Source organism: Cygnus atratus, chromosome 5, assembly GCF_013377495.2.
Source record: "Cygnus atratus isolate AKBS03 ecotype Queensland, Australia chromosome 5, CAtr_DNAZoo_HiC_assembly, whole genome shotgun sequence".
NCBI lineage: Eukaryota > Metazoa > Chordata > Aves > Anseriformes > Anatidae > Cygnus > Cygnus atratus.
This window is the reverse complement of record NC_066366.1, coordinates 52,917,710-52,934,060: the sequence shown is the minus strand read 5'-3', so window position 1 is coordinate 52,934,060 and position 16,351 is coordinate 52,917,710. Positions and strand designations below refer to the sequence as shown.

The following is a 16,351-nucleotide window of genomic DNA, read 5'->3' as shown; positions in this document are numbered from 1 at the left end:
AGATACCAGCATATTTGTTTCCCCATTTGTAAAAGTTTTCCCAAACACTTCCTTTTCCAACGGCACGTTCCTGATCCATACTGTACATGCTCAGACTGCTAACATCATGTTAACAAGGCAACATCAGGGAACTTTTGATGTATCCAAGTTTTCCCTCAAGAGCTGGGCATACACATTTCCAAGCTCACAGAGAAAAGCTGCTGGCTTCCAGCAGCCAAAAAGCACAGCAAGACTCATACACTGTGGCTCCCTCTGAATGAGTAAGCAGCTGAAAATATCTCTTGCATTTTCTTTGGCAACTGGGGTTACAGAGAATATTTATCCTCCTTTCCATATTTTCTGTGAACCAAGTAGTGGAAGATCACAGCTAACATAACTGGAACACAGACTTAAGTTTTTAAGTGCTGTAGCTGGCTTCATCTCACATGGAACAGCTTTGAAACACTGATAACTTCACTCACGACGTCCTCTGCTCTCTTCTTCACAGTACTGGATTTTACAGCAAGTGCTTCTCTTTTTGTGTAATCTGACCCTATCTTGGTCCCGCTCTTAATGCTCTTCACTATCAGCCAAGGCATTAATCTCTAGACTGCATCCTAAAAACATTCCTGGAGAGGCGATGGAAGTATGCATCAATCCTGTTTTTCAGTCCATGCCATAAGGATTACATTTGTGCCAGACACAACAGAGCACTGATACACTTGTCAGTTGATGCGTGTTTGTATGAAAAATTTAAAAGAAAAATAATAGATGAGATCTTGAGTTTTTAGGAATGAGAACCTAATACAGTAAGACCAAATTAAGCTCACTGAAATCAGGGAAAAGATTTGAATGAGCAATGAGGCGGAGTCTCAGTGACTATTTTCAGACAAAGAAAACTAGGCAATGTCCACGCATTGGACCTTAAAGCCTAGACTGTTAATTGCTGCTGAATGGGTTCACTTTAAACATGGAGCTTCTTTTCTCAGGTCCCCAAAATGAACCCTCTAAACCCTGATATCCAAAGCTTATGTGATAGCTTCAGTGTTTACAGTAAATGAAAAAAATGTTTGTCTGCTTGCTGGCACTTTTGCAGCAGTTCTTCCCAAATAAAAAAGATAATAATTGGATGTATTATTGTATAATTGTTAAGGCAATAAGTGAAGTTCATAGGAGCTCTCTTTCCAGAAAAAATAAAAGAAAGCCTAGGCGCCTTGTAACAGCCAGACCCTTTTCCAGCAATCAATTGCAGGCAGTGCAGGCTAGCACGCAGGGCAGGAGCGCCAACGTCAAGCCCCGCAGGCAAGCCAAGAAGGGCTGGGGCCCGGCAGGGGACCAAGTCTTCCCCTGCACAGCCACACGGGCACCTCTAGGGAAAGGGTTGAGGGGCTGCTAATTTCTGCACGGCTTCCTAAACGCTGCTCCACTCGGTCTTGGCACAAGAACCCAGACAGAGCCTGCTCCTGCAGGAGTGTGACTAATATGACAGTCCCCTGTTTCCTTTTAACAGAAGGAGGGAGGCAGACGACCCAAACTCACACATACATGTGGCAGTAACATGCCCCCAAGAAGTCCTCAGCCACCCTGTCACTTTATAACCTGAACGTTAGGATACCCTCTGTGGGAGGTTTTGGATCCTCTCGGGATGTGGCAGGGTAAGCACAAGCACTGTTCTGCTCCATCCCTTTGTCAGTGAATATAGCAAGGTGTAAGCATCTCTAAAAATGGGCCTCTGTCCTTACTCGGGAAAACTCCCTTTCATTTTACACGATTTATATCTGAGAAAGAGCCAAAACAAAAACAAACGAACAACAACAACAACAAAGGATTGTTTTCATTAACCATTAATGCTGCTCGTTACCAGTATTTCTACAGTAGCATTTGCATTCCTGAATCTTCAGCTATGGATGAAAATGTATCCTTCCTTCACACATCTTACAAGTTAATTGATATGCAACATGCCTTGTCAAGGGATGGCAAACAAAAGACCTGGGAGGAAGCAGATTTACTCTGAATAAGCCGATAGCTACAAATGATTCTGAATCATATTGGAATTAAGTGACTTAGTGCCACTAATGCCACTGGCACTGCTGCTAGTCTTGACACTGGTGAGGGGCTTAATCTAAGAGTCTCTTTTGATTTCTCAGAGGCTCCTAGTGGTTAATTTTCTATTCCTTTTCCTTTTCTTATTTCTCCTTCTTCAGAACTTGTCAGAGCAAAAGGCTGATGTCTGAAAGGATCTAATCTAGGCTATGGTTAGGTTATGGCAGGCAGGAGGTAGAGGAACAAAAGCAGAACAGGACAGAAAATGGGGCTGATCCACTAAGATTTGCTAATTGTAATAAATATGAGACCGCACAGAAGCTTCTAATGAGCTTATATAAAGCATTTTAAAGGGGCACTGTCAGGTGAAGTATTGTGTTTAAAAATATACATTTTGTTAATAATTCCAGATTAAAATGGAATTAAACTTGAATACTCAATTAATTTCTCACCTTTTGTGCCAGGGTCTGACCTGTATTTCACACAACACAGTCACCAAAAACAGAGGGGGTTTTATTCTGCTGCTTCTTGGCTGGAGCACACCTACATCCTAGGAGGGAGGGTGGGGCATGGATGCCCTGTGGGTGATGGAAATGCAGATATAAGGATGTGGCAGGGACATGCTACACCCTGGCTTCATTGGCCAGGCTCTGGGCTCCTGGCACAGCACCTCTGGAGCTTGCACGGAGGTCTCTCACCAGGCTGGCAGGGTTGCAGCTCCACCAGGACCAGCCCAGGGTCCTCACGCCACCCTGGGTCACACTGTGTAGCTTTGTCCACAACTTCATTTTCTTGTTTTAGCACATTACTTAAACGTTTCCATGTTTAGATTACAGGCCTTTCAGAGCAGAGCTTAAAGCCAGAACAGTGACCACGCAGAGTTTAACCGAAACTGAAGGAAAGGGCTCATGGAAACTTCACAGAGAAGTTTTGTAAATAGAGGTTTGATACTATGGTGATCGGTCCTTAGAAGTGTTGACTCCCTTCTTCTCTCCACTCGATTCCTTAGTGTTCTTCCAAACATGCAGATCGTAGTCCTGGCCTACATGGCAGCACTGAGAGTGCATGTTTATGCACTAAATGATTGCAGTGAAGTCATGCTCACAGAACTGCGATGCTGGATCTGCTTCCCAGCTGAGCCTCTCCCACTAAGTGTGGGAGGGGGCAAAATGCCTTTGCCTGCCTTTGTATCCCCAGGGGTCTCTGGACAGACTGTGGTCTCAGTAAACCACAAAGCGTGGTCCAAATCTGAGGAGGGTGAGAGTGCAATGGGGAGAGAAAGCAAGAAAGCTGTTCACAGACTGCATGGCTCAGGTATGTTGCCACATGGAAGCCTGCCAAGGATGTGCTGGAGGTCATGTCCTCTGCTGTTTGCGTTATCTGCTCGCGGCACCCCCCCCTCGGTGCTGCCCTGCAGCCCTGCAGCTCACCCTCCCACCAGGCCGAACCCCAGAGAGGCCCCGCTGCTGCCCGCTGTAAGAGGAGCTGTAGCTGGAGCAGGCTGCGTGGATTACAGCGCGTCTGATCCCAAAAGCCGCTGGGCTTCAGGCCACGATCACCACGGGTCTCTTCTGGTAGGTGCAGCCTCCCTCCAGCATTTGAAGCATCTGGGTGTATCCATTCCCACTCACAAGACGCTGCAGCAAATGCAGTGGGCTTCTGCTTTTGCTGTCTAGCAAATTCTCCTACCCCAGGTGGAAAGATCCTCTGCTTCTTTTATACTGGAGAAGCTGAGAAAATAAATTCTTCAGAATAACCCACAGTCTGGATCACTTCAACAGAAGCAAGAAGAAGCACTTAGAGAGTGATAGAAGGATTACTGTCTCCATGTATCATTATCTGGGGGAGGACAAGCCCAATGCACTAGAAGCTTTGTAACCATCTCAGACTACTTAGGGAATTTGCAACACAAGCTGAAATGTTTGAAAATGTTTTTGTTTTTTTTCCTCAGCCTTGCATTTCCCAAATGAGTATGGACAAATTCAGGTCTGGAACAACTCCAGAGAATGGGATGAACTACCATCAGAAGAACAGAGGCAATTGCTTTGTTCCCCCTCCCTCCCAGCGTGATGCAATATCTTTTAAATCCAGTAGGGGAAAAAGAAAAAAAAAGGTACGCAATGTAATAAGGACAAAAGTTTGTTCTGATTTCCTCAGCCCCCAGGCCTGCTGGGCACAAATCTGTGTTCACTATATACTGTAGTCTCATGGCCCAGCAGACTGAGTGATGGATTGTGTTTTCTGTTTACCTCTCTTTCCAATCTCCTCTGTAAACCAGAGATAAAGCCAGCACAGCTCTAGCTGTACTTTTGAACCCACGTTTAAATGGGGTAGAGATAAATCTTAATGAGATTGTCCTGCCCTATTACCTTAAGTAGTATACCTCAAATGAACCCTGCTAAAGGCTGTAATTCCCTTCTGAGATTTCAGCGACATGAGCAAGTGGCTCATATTTCACTGTTGTGGTTTGGGTCGTCATCAGATACTTGGTGGAATTCCATCTTTATTGCATAAGTATTAGAGAAACCAGCATTTATTAAAGATGTGAAAATAGTAGAAGATGTTTTCCTCAAATAAGCACTAAGAAATTTTCCGTAATCTCTGCTCCAAGCAGAAAATGATTTTTGCATCTCTATTTCATGAGTGTTCAGTCGTAAAAACTTCACTCCTATAAATTCTAATGATAGATATTTTCTTGCTTCCTATTTCATATCAGGATAAAAGCCAAGGTGTCTTCCCAGGACTTTCTACTGGGTGGAGTGAGGAAAGTGGCAGCAGATGGGCAGGACTGGAAGAACAGAGAGGAAGCGCCAGAGACATCTCAGCCTGGGTGTCCCCAGTGAGCACCATACTGCAGCAGGGACACCATGTATTTAGGACCTCTTGAGAACAACACGTGCAGTTGAAGAGAGAGAATTTTTAGGATTATTTAGCTAAGGTAATAAGTAAGAAAGGACTATCCCTAACTGCCGATCTAGCTCAGGGGAGAATTAGCCTTTCTGCCGACATTTCACACCGCTTTGTAGATGTCTTGTACCTGACCAACACACAAATTCATCTATGTGAGGATCTCAGTCATCTCATCAGATGCTATTAACTGTGGAGAGGAGAGGTCTGGGGCTCATCTGAAGCAGCAAGCAGTTGCTCGAAGAGGAGCAAGACAAAGCCCGTAGGAGTGCACCAGGATGCTCCTGCCCCGCTGCCTTTGCTGCACGCTGTCCTCCAGGAAGCCAGCTTGTAAACACCCCGGCCGGCGGTGAGGCACTGCAGTGAGTAGTGGAAAATAAATGTGGTCTGTGTTTGCTGGCTCCTCGCTCCAAACAACCCTGAGCGCCAGTTGGGTTAGCTCCCAAGAAAGCATGCGTGCCGGATCGCAACGAAGCAGCTGTTGGGGTGGGCTTGGGCTGTGCTGGGGTGGACTCGCTCTACAGCATTGACTTGTCCTTCACGTCAACTCGTTAATTTGTCCAGTTGTCTCCAGTTCTCCTCTCTCCCTGAAGGGAGCTGGATTCCATAAGCCAGATTGTCAGTTGAGCAACTGTCTCAAAACAAGGAAATCTTTCAAGATTTGGCACCATAACCTAGGATAACCCAGCTGCTGAACCTTGTTAGGGAAAGAAATCAAATGCTAACCACGCACTCAATGTTGAGGCACATTTCTGCAGGAGAAAGTAAAACCAATTTAGAAAAACTGGCTATTTTCTAAGCCTGTATCTCCTCCTTGGACAAAACCAAGATGTTCAGCCCCTGGTTACCCTCGTGTCTCCCAGACATGGAGCAGTGAGTTTTCTTGTGCACCTTGGGGTGCCCCTCTCCTCTGCAGAGTCTTTGGGCTCTGGGGTGAGGGATACAATGCAGAAACATGTGTGCCCTCTCCAGGAACCGGCCCTGCCCTGCTGAGGTCCTGACAGCAGCATGAAGTGGCGAGATGCTCAGCCCAAAACCATGCTGAAACCTCGCTGGTGTCAGTCATGCTTTGATTGACCTGAGTATTGAGGCTCCTGTGGCAGGGGACGCTCATCATACCTTGACAAAAATGTGTCATCCAGTCCCTTTTCAGTGGTAGTCTCCTTCCAGCATGTGGGAGAAGACATCAGAGTAAGCAGGGAGTAGTAAAGTACAGCAAAAGGGCTATTCAGCTACTTTATGTGTGGGGAGGCTCCCCAAAGATCTAAAGAAACCAAATAATTGTAGGAGAGGAGTTTGCTGAGAAAACAACCACTCCTCCTGCAAAAAGCTGTGAGCAGATTGAATGTTTTCCCTGGAGTTTTCCAATTTTTTCATTAAATGACTCAAAATGAAAACATGCAAAAATGTGGTTGGTGTTTAAGAAGACAGTTTTTGTTAGAGAAATATTATTCTCCAGCCTACACATGTTAGCGTTGTGTGCCTCAGCCTGCACTATCTGTTCCAGATACTGCACATTCTCTCACACTTTACCACATGATGCTTCTTCCTATGACTTAGATGTTTAAAAACCAAAATATCTTGGGGGATAAAAAAATCCCCACTCTCCAGTGGCATAAGACTCCCCATATGTTGCTGACTGGGTGAGAATAGACATAAATGTCTTGGTGACCCCCAAAAACGCATGACTCAAGAAACCTGGCTTTAGAAAAAAAAAAAATCTTACGAGGCTCATGATAAACATCAAAGGGCTGGCAGCACTAAGATGAATCAAACATTTTAGGTGAAATTTCCCAGAGAAATTGCTTCCATTTCATCAATGTGCTGTCTGTTTTCCAACAGCTATGCCTAAATATACCATTTGGAATTTATGATAGATGCAGGAAATAATAGTTTCCTTTTCAAAACCCTTTCCAGATGGGGCCCATATGCCTGCAGCACAAACATATTGCAATCTCATGCATACGTCAGATGCGTGTGAGAAGGGCTGCTGACTCTTGTAGCAACAGGACTAACCGGGGAGCCTCTGCTCTAGGGTAAAAAGAGTTGTAGAAAATGACAGGTTTAGTGTCCCAGGGACAAGCTGCCTGTGCCAGAGCTGCTTGTGTGCGAGGCTATCAACACTGGAGACTATATCTCCAAACAATTAATAAAGTATCAAGTTATTATAAGAACAAGCTGAGAAAGTATATTTATTACTAGAGATCTGGTTACGAGGTGACAGAGGATTTTAGATTTTATGACTAATGTGTTTCCAATAAGCTGTTCATCGTAACATCACAGCTTCACCTGTTGGAGATATTGAACATGGTGAAGGATGCAATTCCAGGAAGATCAAAGACAATTTCAGGCTAAGTCCATTTGAAAAGCATTGCCAGGAGCTGGATTGCATCTGTGCCTCAGCCACAGAGCTCCTCTCGAAGGGAGAGCAGTTGCTCCACGGAGCAGCTGCGGAAACCAAGCTTTCCATGATGGTCACTAACGGAGTGCTCCTCATCTCCTGGTTCGGGACTAGAGGCCACAGACATGATTTGCAGACATGCCCAGCTCTCACAGCTGCAAATGAAGTTTGAACATGAAGTACAGTGCTGGACCTGTGCTGTGAAAGAAGAGCACCTCAGCATCTCGGGGGAGACATCCACATCAGTCAGCTGGTTTTGGCTCAATCCTGCTGTGCCTCAGTGCCTCGTATGTACACTCTAATTATACCACACACGTGGCTGTGACTTATTGCTAAGTCATATCTGGAATGTTTCAGTAGATGAAATACCAAACATTTACTGTTTTTGAATTAGGTACAGAAATAAGTATGTTTCTCTGAGCAATTGTGCTGGGATGAAGTACAAGTAATGCACAGCGCCTCCCACGCACCACAGGAGTGCTTGCTAGCAGGGTCGCACCCCAAAAACTGCACCAGGAATGCAGCCAGGACTTGGGCTGTCTGATTTAGGGAGAATAATGGAGCTGACCCAGATACAGCCTGTACCTGTGGGTCTGATGGATAAAGGTATTGTTGAGATTTTAAAAGACTTGTGATCCAAATTCACTGGAGTGGATAGAAAGACTCCTTTCCATCTGGTTCAGGCTCTTAAAGCTCTCTCTTACCACAGAGAGAGCGAGATGGGCAATTTATAAGTTTAATCTGAAGTTAGGTCCTTCTTAATCACTGTGATACGATCACACAAAACCTGAGGCCCTCAGCTTGCTGTCACACTTGTAGATTTTTGAGTACCTGTGGAAAACACTTTGGTGCTCAGACCTTGTATGCTGGTGGGTTTTGTGTGCTTTCACTCCTTGGTTGTGCCAGCGAGGCCTCCTCACGCAAGTTGTCTGGGTGCTGGCAAGTGTGGGGCACGGTGTGACGGAGGGGTGCTGGCAAAACCACGGCATACCCTGCAGCTCCACGAAGAGCACATCACAAAGGGCAAGTGGGCACCTCTGCTTTGCAGGCAGCAAGTAAACATACCTGTCTGCAAAATAAATTAAAACTACGTGAAATGCCAAGTTTTGCACAGAGCGTCTATGGGTTTGTGAAGGGATTTTGGACCTAAACCTCTCAAACATCTCTCTTTCAAATACCATCAACCACAGCTGATGGAAACGTGAGCCGTGCACACGGGGCTCAGAGCAGTGGAGAGGAGCTGGGGGTTCCTGGTGGGCAGGGGGAGAGCTGAGAGGAGCGGGCCTGGGCACCTCTCTGACACGCGGCCTCACTGGTAGCCATGAAGAGGACAGCATAACTCTTTCCTAAACCTTGCTGGAATTTGTTGTGGCTGCTCAAGGGCCACAGCCGATGTTCTGAGCCCAGGCTGGAGCCACCTAAGGGAGGAGCCGCACAGAGACTGGCCTTCCCTCTAGGCAGTGCCTGTGGCTGCCAGTCGGCCTGCAGGCCCATCGGCAGCTCTGGCCTGTTACCATGGGCCCAGTGACCCCAACGTCTGTTCTGTGCGGCCCAGGACTCCTTTGGGGAAGTGAACCTGTGCACCATCAACTTGCTTGGCATCTGCCAGGAGCCTGTCAGTGGGAGGGTAATCTGGCATTTTGTTTGGAGCCTGAACTGTAAAACAAAGGAAATGTGCCCCACCCTGTAAATTACTGCCCATGGAACAGGTCTGCAGCAAGAGAGGGCTCCAGACAGCAAGTAAATGCTAAATGCAATTATGGCTCCTCAATGCCAATGGCTTAACACTGACTATGCTGGCAGTGCTGCAGATGTTGTGAGGCATGGTGGGGAGGTAAAGAAAAAACACATCAGCTGTTTTTCCGCATGCCCCAAGTTACTGTAAACATCATGGACTAAGACTGTCAAGAAATGTGCTGTATGCCCTGTGCAAGTGCTCCTGCTCACAGACCCTGGGACAAAGTAGAGATTCCAAGTATTTAGATGGATAAGTAAAAGCCTCCTGCCAGCAAAATCCTCCTCCAAGGGAGGAGGAGCCCTTAGCACACCATGTAGCATCTTTTATATTTTCTTAACTAGATCCTTAACCAGGATCCCAGCTGCAAACGTTCATGCTAACTGCCTCACTCTCTGATGACTGCCTGAAAGAGCTCTCCTTCCTCAGCATGGCCCTCCTCAGGAAAAAAGGAATAGGGGAAAAAAAAAAAAAAAAAAAGAAAGAGAGACATAAAAAAGAAAACCTTTCCTATTCTTCCATATATGGTTTCAGTACATTTCTGCAAACTCAGACTTCTGAAAACCAGTGTTAACATCTATGCTAGCTCCAGCTCCCTCCCTTTCACAGGGCCGCAGCAATTACTGCATGGGCTCGGGAGTCCCCAGCTTCCTCCCAGACCAAAAAGCACTTTTTTTTTTTTCCTACAAAAGATCTGAGAAGGTGGATAAGAGACTTCAGCTGGGCCGCTGCAGCCTCACTGCTTTGAAAACAACGTGTTTGAACATTGCCATCCCACCTCGGTGGGGAGCCGCTGTAAGCAGGGCTCAGGTGCAGGTGGGTTTAACTCCTTATGGATCCTCAGCTGCTTTTGATATTTTGGATCATGGGGCTGTCTCGAAATGCCTTACATGCAGAGAGGGCTTTCCAGGTTTATCTCTGACTGGTTCCCACTCCTGTGTCTTAACAGGGCTTGCTTTGTTGCCATGAATCTGATCCTGGTGTTTTTCTTGTGAAACATGGATTCTTGGGGCTCCTGAGTCACTCACTTTGCCTTGCCTGTTTTCCTGACCCTCAGATTCAAAAATCTCTTTAAAAACACACACGCAGATAACATAGTTTCATTCTCGTTAGCGTTGCTCCCATCGGTGCCCAGGCCCCTGTTGTTGCACTGCTGCTGAGGCAGAGTGAGGAGCTGGTGCTTGACCCACCGGCCTTCAGAGGCTCAGAGGGACAGTCCCCAGCTGCCAAGAAAGCTCTGGGATTTCAGTTTCATTTGCAGCAAACTAGACCAAGGAACACACAAATTATATTTGTTTTTATTTTACTGAAGAAATTCAAGTAATTTTGTCTGACTTTCCAGTTAATTTCAATTTTCAAAGTGTAGCCTTTAGAAATGTGTTAACGTATTGGAAATGTTGACAAAATGTTACGATTTGATTCAATGACCTCTGTATTTGTTGATGGAAGAACAGTGTACTGGAAGATTTGTTCCTAACAGTTAACATGCACCTCCTGATCTGACTTCCCCAGTGCAAAAGGAGCTGAGTTTGCCAAGAGGTGCAAGCATCAAGCCCAAAGTTTCTGTGAGGTTGTATTCTTTAGTTACAAACCCTGCTAAATAACACAGAACATGTCAGATTCACATTGTTTTGCAAAAATTTGGCATTAGTGCTTAATGCTACCTACAAAAATCTCCAGTGGTCAAAATGGGCCTTTCTTGCCTGCTAAAGCCACCGGCTCCAGCCAGAGCTCTTACACAGAGTCTTTCATCTGCATCTTCTCTTGAAGTCTTTCACAACGCTGATCATAGGGCTGGGATGCCTTTTGGGTGGCAGGTTTTAGAAAGTGAAAAGTGTCTGTATGAGCAGTGGTGGACGGCACAGTCTTAGAGTGGTGGAACTGTGAGAAGGCAGAGGGCAGGAGCTGGTGGGGGTTTCCCTTCCTCCCCATCCCTCCCAGGACTCAGCCATCCCCCTGTGCCCAAGCAGGCAGGGGATGGGATGCTGGCCCAGGTAAGCACGGCACAGAGCTCTTGGGAAAGGAGTGGAGAGCAGGAGGGAGCCACGTGGGCAGCAGGAAGTCACCTGGGACTCCGGCCAAAACAGACGAAACTGCTCCATGGATGGGACAGCCTCCTATGGAAAGTCGCCTGCAGAGAGATGAAGTCTTCTGCAGGGAGCCTGGAGCGATCAGGGGGCGAAGCAAGAGCACAGCCCACGAAATGGGCAAATGCTGGAACTGCTTCTTTCTTGACTATTTATACTGACTGTTATATTTACATTTCCTCTTTAAGATGTTTCTCTCAGCCCCTCTGCAGCTGCAGAGCATCTTCAAATGGAGCAAGGCAGACAAGAGCAAGGCTGGGCTCTCAGGCCTTCAGAGGAGATCAGCAGGCAGACTTCAGGTAATCCACAGTGACATCTGGCCCCAGCCACCTGGACAAGGCTGCACGGCTTCAGTGGCTGTGCTGAAGCTGCAGTCATTTACAATCACTCTTAATTTTGGGCTTCAGCCCAGGCTTCCCAGAAGGTGAAAGTTTTATGTGTTTTTCTCTGGTTGTTACTGGGAGTACTGGCTGCAGGGTTGCTCGTGCCTTGCTGTGCGAGGTTTGACAGTGAGGTCTGCAGCCGTGGGAGCCCCAGCCTCACCTGCCCTGGGCTGGGAATTGCCCAGGGATCTCCGAGGACACAATCCAGTGCTCCACAAAGTGCCGGGTGGCTTCAGTGGGGTCAGGATCTGAAAAACCATTGTCTTGAGATGCTAAAGAAATGCCAGTATACTTCTAACCCACAAGTATCTGGGTCCATATAGGGAAAAAAACTTGCCAGTTCCCTGCTTATCCCAGAAACCTAGAATACTAAATGCCGTCTGTACAGAAATTCTGCAAGATAACTTCAATGTGCTGCCTTTTACTTAGGGTCTCACCCTGCAGGCAGTAGTATCTGAGACCTTTTATCTAAGCTCTAAACTGCAAAGCAGAACTGGTGCTCTAGCCCTAAAAGCCACAGCAGTGAGACCAAAGTGATTACCAAATCTGATGAAAGATGAATTTAAAGCATGATCCTGTACTGAGCATGTAAAAACAGGGCAATTTTATTTAGCTGGCCCACTCCCCATGCATGCGCTAAACCATTTCCTGTGATTTTTTTATGACAAAAATGTATTTGTGCCATTTTTAATTCCCAGCAGCCATGTAGAGACAGCACAGTGTGGGTGAATGAGGTTCTGCGCAGTAGCAGCCTCACCGCTGACCTAAATGGACTCACCGTGACAGTGCAGAATACGCATGAATCTCTGGAAACTTCAATTCCTGGAGGGTTCTGGGATATCCTGATTCTGCAAACACCAATTTTAGCAAATTGGCTCCAGTCTCTCTTAAAGACACGTTTGAAATGTGTAATTTTAGCTTTGAAAGGAAGTATTTAGCTCAAGAGTCAGGAACACGCTTCAGATGAAAGGTTTTATTTCCTCCTCTATTGAAATGATGCCAATAAAAGTTTAGGGGGAATTTTAAGGAAATTCGGTTAGATTTGCATGCCACCTGCTGCAGAACAAGCTAAATCAATTCTGTTTTGTTTTTTTTTGTTTGTTTTTCTTTTTCTTTTCTTTTTTAGCCCTGTTTTCGTAAATAACAGAGAAAGTATGTACATACAAGATTCCTGGTAAGCAAAGAGCTATACTCTCTCCAGCAATATAATCCTCATCTATTATGGCTGAATACCTTGAATTATTGTGGCAGTGATGTTAACCATAAAAATGTAGCCATGCCATTCAAAATCAGTCTGTGGCTGACGGAGTCCTGAGAAGAAAATAAGGAAAGAGGCACTTTAAGAACCTTTGCATGACTTCAGAGCTTTTTCTGAAGTCAAGAGGATTGTGTTAAGAACCAGAACCATCATGACTCATATATTCCTAATCAAAACGCTGGGTGCGTGAAAAGCTGCTCAGTCACACAGAGACTAAATTGTGTCTTCTTACAAGAGGAAAATAATACACACGAGGAAGCACTTAAATAATTGATGTGCTTTTCTTTTATCTGTGTGTAGGAATGACAGTAAATCTATGTACCTAGCACTAATGGTTAGCATCAGTATGCCAATAATTGCTAATGATGAAGAAATAGGAGTGTGATTGTCCTGAAGTGGCTGATCCTTCTTTTTACTTTATCTACCCCTGTTACAATGGTAAACTGATGGTGTAAATTTTAGAATTCTGCTCACTAATAGGTCACTTTGATAGTAATGCTCACAAATGCCTTTTTTGGTAAGAATTCAGTCCAAAATGACTGAACACTTACTTAGATTTAATCTGCCATCTGACAGCTAGGATCCTTTTCTTATGTCTTCTGTGCCACATTCAAAAGACAATATAAAACTTTGTTTGCAACACGTTTAATTTTCCATTACAAATCAGAGAAACAGCGCAGCCACCCTGGAATCAAACATAAACCAGAGATTTAAAAACCCAGTGCTTTCATCCTGAAAAACTGCATAACCATTTGCAGTGCAGAAGTGGGATATTCCTGCTGAATAAAGCTTCTTGTTGAAAAATTATTGGTGTATCGACCCATTCACATCCAGCTACTTAATTCAAAGATTGTATTGAGCACTTCCCTCTGGGTTGCTTGTCTGAGGGAACAATTACGCAGCTGTTCTTACTACATTCTTGTGTGGGCAGAAAGCACGGTAAAAATCCTGGCATGAATTTACGTAAGTACAACCTCCAGTTCTCAGGCTGTTCATTAGGCGTATTCTTTGCAAGGAGGTTGGCAAGGCGATACGTAGGCTTGACACTAATATTCTGCTTTGGCTAAACTTATTTATAGTTGTGAGCGTGTTTATGCTCAGACACATGCATACGGCTGTCCAGGTTGTGTTATAAACAGAGCTCGAGATCCCTGCCACGTTGCTCATGATACACACCACTACAGCAACTCCTTGCAGCTATGCTGCCTGGCCACATCCAAAACTAGGAGTTTTAAAAGTACAGCACCCATCTTACTATGCTCATCGGGTTCAGCAGAGTGGTATTTCTGCATGGCTGGACACTAAGCATTATTTTAGCAAGTTTCATGCTGAGTTTCTTGTAACACTTTTAATGGAGTTTTTGCTGCTAAAGTTTTAGGCTCTGAAATAGCTGGTAAAGGAGAAGTAACCACAAAGGGAGTTGTGTGATTTCAAAGCCCCCTGGCAGGAAAAGCCATCCATCGGGAGGTGACCTGCTCACAGACCTTGCAGAAGGGCCACCTCCCAACCTGCACGCCGCTGGGAGAGGGAGCTGAGGGACGAGCCCTGGGGCTGGGAAGGCTGCTGGGAGGCCCTGGGGTGGGAGGATTCTGGGGGGAGCAGAGGGAAGCACACCTGCCCCTGGCCTGTGCTGGCACATTTCTGGCCTGTGTCCGCACATACACGTCTCTGCTCGCTCCATCTCTGCGTAGCAAAGTGCTGCTGCACCTACAGGAGCTTTTCTGAGGGCAACCTCCTGGGCCCTCGGTGGCGAAGGTAATTGAGATATCAGGAGCTCCTGCACACAGCATGCTCTGCATGCTCAATATCAGTTTCATCAGTAATATCAGATGCCAGCTAAATACTGACACTGTCATCCTGAAATATCCCACCCTCGGCTCAGAGTGCTTAACAAGCAAACACAGGCCGGGCCCTTAAAATCAAAGCCGGCTCTGCTGAAGAAGGGAAGCCGTGCTGGTTCTCAGGTCGGCCCTTCGACAGGGCGGGTGAGGAATGCCCATCCCCACCTCTCCTGTCTTCAGACAGCGCTAGTAGCTGTGTGACGGCGCAGGGAGCTGTGCATGGTGCAGTTCACTCTGCATTGCATACATAATTTATAATTTTCCAGTGGTTTTGATTGCACATTTTTGGACATGGGGTTGCTTTCATAAAATGGAAGCAGAGAAAGAAAAAAAAAAAAACCACCTCTGCCACAGCCGCCTTCTGTAGTCCCGTGTTTTAGTCGAGACCCTCATCTCTGACACACGGCCTTCACAGGCCGCAAAACACAAGCACTGCACACTCTGCGTGTGTTCGTCTGTATACACATATATCTGAAAAGATCCATGCTTCCCATGGCACAAGAACAAAAAAGAAAAAAAAAATGTTTTCAGTGGTCCATGCCTTTATTAGCAAAATGCCTTGGCAGAGAATTACGCTAGCATTACAACAACAGTTTCCTGTCACGCCAGCAGCATAGCGGGTGTTTACGAGACGTATAGAAGTTACAAAAAAGCAGCTGGGAACCACGCTTCTTTCTGACCTCGGTGAAGTTGGGCACATACAGCCATACGTGCCCATAAAAGCCTCCTCCGAAAGATGTAGGAAAGCACGCAGAGCCCTTATTTTGGAAACACGGCGCGCTTCTCTTTCCTCTCAGCACACAAACCACTCGCCGTACATTTATCTGCCCTTGCTGCGTCCGCAGCCGTTGGTGCGGGTTTATCAGCGCGCTCCCACCACGCGCCCGCGGCGCGCTCGCTCCTGGGGGACCCGTTCTCAAAAAATCCCCCGTGGGACGGAGACGGCAGGCACCGACACCGTCACCCTCTCCTCTGACGGACCCAGGGGCCAGCTGCCAGCGGTACCCAGCCCTTCCTCTTCCTCGCCCCGTGCCCTGCGCCACGGCTGCGTGGGCCCTGGGCTGGCAGCGGGGGGCTTCTCATTGCCCCTTCCCGGTGGCCAGCCGGCGCGCTGGCGTGGGGCTCTGCAACCCGAGAGCGTGCGCTAGCCGGCGGGGCGCTGCGGTAAATATAAATCTGGCTCTTACCCACGGGCAGTCCTTCGCAGTCGGACATCGTGCGAGAAGCGCTCCTGGCCGGGGGCTCGGGAAAACCACGGCGAACAAACACCCGCGCGGGTCCTTCTGCTCGCGGAGGCCGGGGGGGGAAATATCTACGGATTTACAGCCACCCGTCTCCTCCACGGTACATCTAACCACCCAGAGAGCTGTAGCAACAGTCCCGTCTCTGCCTTCTCATTATGGGATGTAAAGATAAGAATGTGCTTTTGTGCCAAAAGAGTGTGCTATTGGTGGATAAATTTGTTGTCATCCCTCCCCTTCACGGAGTTTCCTCTTTAATGTCACAGAGGCACATTACCCGGCCTGGAAGGCCATAGAATATTTATGAAACGGCTTTTAAGAGCTAAACTGCGGATCCGGATCCGCAGCAAAGGAGGGGGCTGAGGGCTGCGGTGGGAGCAGCGCTGTCCCCGGGGGGGACGCAGGCGGTGGCTGCTCCCCTCCTCTGCAGCTGCCGGCAAAACGAGGGTGGGAGCTGGGAGAGGGGCAGGGGCTGG

The 16,351-nt window shown here is 46.9% G+C and overlaps 1 protein-coding gene across 2 annotated transcripts in view; it reads right to left on the bottom strand.

Moving 5' to 3' along the window:
• EML1 (EMAP like 1) overlaps positions 1-16,056 on the bottom strand; it is a 122,375-nt gene extending 106,319 nt beyond the window's left edge. Inside the window, exons 1-2 of one of the 2 annotated variants that reach the window (XM_050711098.1) lie at positions 15,822-16,035; positions 12,769-12,846 (exon numbers count right to left, since the gene is read on the bottom strand). In XM_050711098.1, coding sequence (XP_050567055.1) covers positions 12,769-12,846; positions 15,822-15,849 — 106 coding nt within the window. In that variant the 5' untranslated portion in view covers positions 15,850-16,035. Of the gene's footprint in view, positions 1-12,768; positions 12,847-15,821 lie in introns of both variants that reach the window. The other variant, XM_035566831.1, reaches the window with a different exon arrangement.
• Between the last annotated feature and the right edge of the window lie 295 nt (positions 16,057-16,351).